The sequence below is a fragment of the Pistacia vera genome, unplaced genomic scaffold, assembly GCF_008641045.1.
Source record: "Pistacia vera cultivar Batoury unplaced genomic scaffold, PisVer_v2 Contig487, whole genome shotgun sequence".
NCBI classification, from domain to species: Eukaryota; Viridiplantae; Streptophyta; class Magnoliopsida; order Sapindales; family Anacardiaceae; genus Pistacia; species Pistacia vera.
In genome coordinates, this window is record NW_022196320.1 from 599762 (window position 1) to 604661 (window position 4900).

Below are 4900 nucleotides of genomic sequence, written 5' to 3' on the forward strand. Positions count from 1 at the left end.
CCTGCTGCAGCCTATCGCCATCCAAACCACCGCCGGCTACCGCTGGAAGTCGTTGAAAGTCATCTGGAGTCGCCGTGAGCAACCCATTGTGATCGGGAGGCCCTGATATGGCCGTTTCTGGCCATATTGATGGCTAAAAAGGCCATGTCGGGAGTAGATCTGGTCGGAAATGGCCAGATCTATTTTGGCCATTTCCGGCCAGATTGATGGGTCTGGCCATTAACGGCCAGACCCTTGGCCTTTATCGGCCAGACTCTTGGTCTTTATTGGCCAGATCTAGGCGAGATTTGACCTGATATGGCCATTTTTGGCCATCAATATGGCCATAAACGGCCATATCGGAGCCTCTTGTTCACGGTGAGCTACTCATGGTGACTTTCAGAGACTTCCGATGATGGTTTGCAGTGGCGACAGGCGGCGGCAGGGGGTGGGGGTGATTTTGTCATAAATTAAAGTTTTATATAAGCACGGATGTTTTAGCTAAATCTGAAATATTGGGGCTTAAAAGAAATTATTCAAAAATTAATAATAAAAATAATATTATATTAATATTTAAAAAGAGGGTAATTTAGTAATTTAAATAGCATACCCATGAATTTATTTCCCCTAACCAAACATATTAATATATATACCCACCAACTAACAAAACACATTTTCCTAAAGATTCTCAGTAATTTTCAAGGTAATATAAGATTCCAGTAATCTAACATTTCTAGTAATCCAACATTCCCTGAACTAAACTCACCCTTAATATTGGTTGAGATAACTAGAATTTGTCTTTGTATTGTGAAATTCATCACACGATATAATTCAAGTATGCATTTCATTTTATTAATTATGTTTCCAAGAAAAATAAAATAAATGGTAAAAAAAAAAAATGAATATTGTCAAGCAAAAAATAAACAATAAAAAATTGGGTATTAAACTCGAACCAAATCCCTGATCTAACCCTAACTCGGATGCGCTATCTCAAGAATCCTTGTACAATCTCAAGAAATATTACTAGCTTAATTAACTAGTACTTAGAAATATAAAAATACAGTTGATTTTCACATAGTAATGAATTAAATTGAGAAGTTGATAAAGATTAATTTTATTATTTAAGAAATATAGAATAAATTAAGATTGAGCTAGTTGGTTGCCATTAATGGGAAAAAACTTCATTTTTATGAAATGAATTAAAAGCCTTGGTTGCAATGATCTTGTTTGTAGCTTCTGTTGGATGCAACCCATCAAAGAATACGTATTTGTCCCTTTTATCGCAAACCTCGCCATCTTTTCTGCATTTACCTCCCTCCGTTTCGCAACAAGCATTTCTCTCATCTTCAAACCCTATATACCATTATAAAAATTGAAAATGTAAATCTTTTATAAATATATGAGAAACAAATACATCTTAGAGACGTTATTATTGATGAGATTAAGAGAGAAAGTAATTAAATTTACCTTGTGAGGCATAATCCTTGATGATGTCATAGAGTATCTTGTATGAATTAACAAAAACAAAAGTAGAACCAGGCATTTGTGTCCTAGAGTCATCCACAATTTGCCTCATCCGAGCATTGAAGAGCTGTACATCTATGTTCAGAATACCGAAGCAACCTTTTTCTAGAGGCAGAAAAAACCTAACTTGTGGAATGCAACCCATTGGATATATTGAGATCAACAAAAATTTTCGTCCTCCTAAACTGTATAACTTCTGCATCAATAAATGTATTATCTCTTAAATCCTTTGTCAATTGTAATTAATAAAGTCGAAACCGGGATACAAGTCAATGTATCCGGTCTCAAAAAACTCAAATAACGACTCACAATGATGCAATTTAAGTTTTTAGGGTTTGAATTACATGCACTTACATGGAGTTTCTGGTAAAGTAAGTTGGCAAGATTCTCGGCAAAGACTTCGGGATTGAGATCAGTTGCATTCTTGAATATAAACTTGGGCGTAAAATAGTTGAATAAGTAATCATTCCCTCCAGTTCCCACAACAAACAAGTAGTTTGGCAGAAAATCTGATCTTTTGCTACCCAGTTGAACTTCTAATGCCGGTAAAGTCACCTTCTCAAAGTTGTCGATTTGAGTATTTAGATTTGTTGCATTGGTCTGAAATTAAAAGACGATTGATGCTTACCAGTATACGAAATTAATATTCTCTTTTTGTTAAATATCTATGCTTTAGGTATATAAAAAAGATTGTGGATCTATTTGATACGGCTTATTTGAGTAATTTATACAAGAAGAGCTTATTAGAATATAGCTTATAAAAGCATAGGTTTTATGAAAAAAAAAATTGTTAATTGTTTGGTTAAAAAATGTAAAAGAATTTTCTAATACAAGTCAAATTTATAAAATAAAATATTGATGTTTTTGAAATTGCAACTTTAAATAAGTTATTTCTCCTACAAGCCATAAATAAAATAACTTATTTAAATTTCTATAAGAACTATTGAAATGCAATTAAGGATCCGTTTGGTACAGCTTCTTCAAATATAGTTTATAGAAAGAAAAAAAAGCTTATGAGAGAAGAGCTTATAAGAGTAGAACTTTTTTATGAAAAATCTGTTATTTGTTTGATCAAGAAAATGTATCTAAAAAATTTTAAAAGTGCGTAAATAAGCTCTTTTGGCCATATGTTTAACCAAACAGGCTTCGTATTACACAAAAGAGTTATCCATACCGCATATGGCGAAGTATCATCAATTATACCGGAGCCTGCAGAAGCAAAGTTGACACCATGAACCAATTGGGGTCCCTTCGTCGAAGGGTCAGAAAATGGTGGGGGACAGAAAGGAGGAAGCTTAAGATTGTCAGCGAAAAAATCGATTACATTTTTTCCATTTGTGGCTCTACCAGTAGGTCCACTGCGAAAGTCTATTCCATATGGAAGGTGGTTTAGTTGAGACTGTGATGGGAAGAAATTGTTGTTGCCATTGGAAACTAGAGAGCTTCCAAACACAAACATCCCTTTGATTTTAGAGGCATTATTTTTGTCTTTGGGCTTGGAATGGCAATTGCATGGCGAGAAACTGGTAAAGAGAGGGAGGCAAAGAAGAAGAAGATTAATACTCATTATTTTGGTTTGGATTTCGGGTGGAGAATGGGGTAAAAGTTATGGGGATTTATTTATTGATTGTGTGGTGTAGCAACATTTCATGTGTTCCTTCACTTGCGCGAAGTCAAATGTGTTACTACTATTTATAGGGCGATTTTGGCGTACAGAAAATGAAGGGAAAATTGAATAATATATGCATAAAAACAGAAAAAATCAAGTACCAAGCAATTAGGCAGTGGTTTTATATTAATTTGTTCTAATAACTTTGGAAGACTGTTTCAAAATATCAATTAGATAATTAAGTATGTTATGCCTAAAGAATGCAGAGCTGACGTAAGGTCCAGTCAGCGTGCAAAAGTCAGAGTATGGATATACCTGCAGCCGAGTCACGTGATGAAAGGAGCAGCATGCTCTTGTCAATGCAGTGGGTGCGCGCCAGACCAGTCAGGAGCTGGAAAGCTTCCACATGTCCAAATTCCTGCACCAAATCGCGTAAATTACTTTGGAAGGTGGGCAATGGGACGTAAAGGAAGATTTGTATGGATAATCCCACCAACTCACATATTTAGTAATGATAACCTTAATCCATCCCACTATAAATTGAGGGCTCCTCTCTCATTTGGGGGATTCGATTATTCTACTTTTGATTAGCTACTCTCTCTCAAGAATATATAACATTCTCTCTCTTGTACTATCATTTTGTAAGTCAGTCCGCTAAAGCGACATGACCACTACCATTAATACAAACATCAGTGGACGTAGGACTTGCTTCCTTGGCATCCGAACCACTTTAAAAACTGTTCCCATTGCATTTACTCTCATTTTCTATTACATTCACGTGTGCCTTCTGAGCTAGCTCAACATTTCACACGTGCGTTTCATTAGTGTCAAAATCATGCATCAACAGTTTGGCGCTAGAAGGAGGGCTGATTTAGTGTTCATCCTTCATCAGGAGAATCTCTAACTTACTGATCCTACAATAGCAAATGGCTCGCCAACCTAAACCTGAGCGAACCAACCAGGGTGCTGAGGGGATCCCCCAAGTCTAGGAGGACACCTCTTCCAAAATACCTTCAGTTCTGCAAAATGCCGTGGGGGATATCCTATTAAGTTCAAAACTTGACCCTGCCATTAGGAGCTACCTGGAGAGGTTCGACAATACTCTCTAGACGATCAACCGAAGGTTGGACCGTTTGGACCAAGGCGTGCCAACCAAATCAGCTGGGGTGATGTAACCGCCAAAAATGCATGCAGGTCGAGTGAAAGCGCGGCAAAGGGGGATAGCCCGTGCCGCGAGCACTACAGCGCGTCGACGAAAGGGTAAGCAAGTGGCAAAAAAGGGCCTAAAGGCTCCAAAGGGCCGACGAACACCGACCACGTCCCAAGTAGAATACCCGTGGCATTAAGACTCGGTGAAAAGTCACAAGCCGAGTCGTCCCATGCCACGTCGCATGCACACCCCCATAAAAGTGCTGGGCGGGGCGATTCTTAAAACGATCCTGATCGTCATCATGCGAGAGGTTCCCACACTTCGCGTGGCGGTTCGTACCACCGCGAAGGTCGTGACAATTCCCTACACCATTCATCGCCATCACACGGCTCTAGCCAACGTGTGTCGAGGGCGGTCGAAACTGCCGGCCAAGGTGAAGCAGAATCCAACCTCCAGACTTTTCTCAACCGTAACCGCGAGGGTTGGACTCGCATGGGAGAAAGCAATCCCTAGATAGTTCCGCTGCCTCAGATTGAGGAGTTGCAGCGAGCTCTAGACCAGCTAAGAGCTCAGCAAAACGAGCAGGGGTAGGTCGCATCTGCGTCCCCTTTTTCTCCGGTAGTGTTAGTCGCCCCACT

The 4900-nt window shown here is 38.9% G+C and overlaps 1 protein-coding gene across 1 annotated transcript; it reads right to left on the reverse strand.

The window, feature by feature from the left end:
- Positions 1-1144: 1144 nt before the first annotated feature.
- Positions 1145-3070, reverse strand: LOC116104817 (GDSL esterase/lipase At4g16230-like). The gene is made up of 4 exons (XM_031391249.1): positions 2678-3070; positions 1858-2103; positions 1447-1699; positions 1145-1332 (listed from the first exon to the last, which is right to left on the reverse strand). Exons 1-4 carry the CDS (start codon positions 3068-3070, stop codon positions 1145-1147), a joined length of 1080 nt encoding a protein of 359 aa, XP_031247109.1.
- Between the last annotated feature and the right edge of the window lie 1830 nt (positions 3071-4900).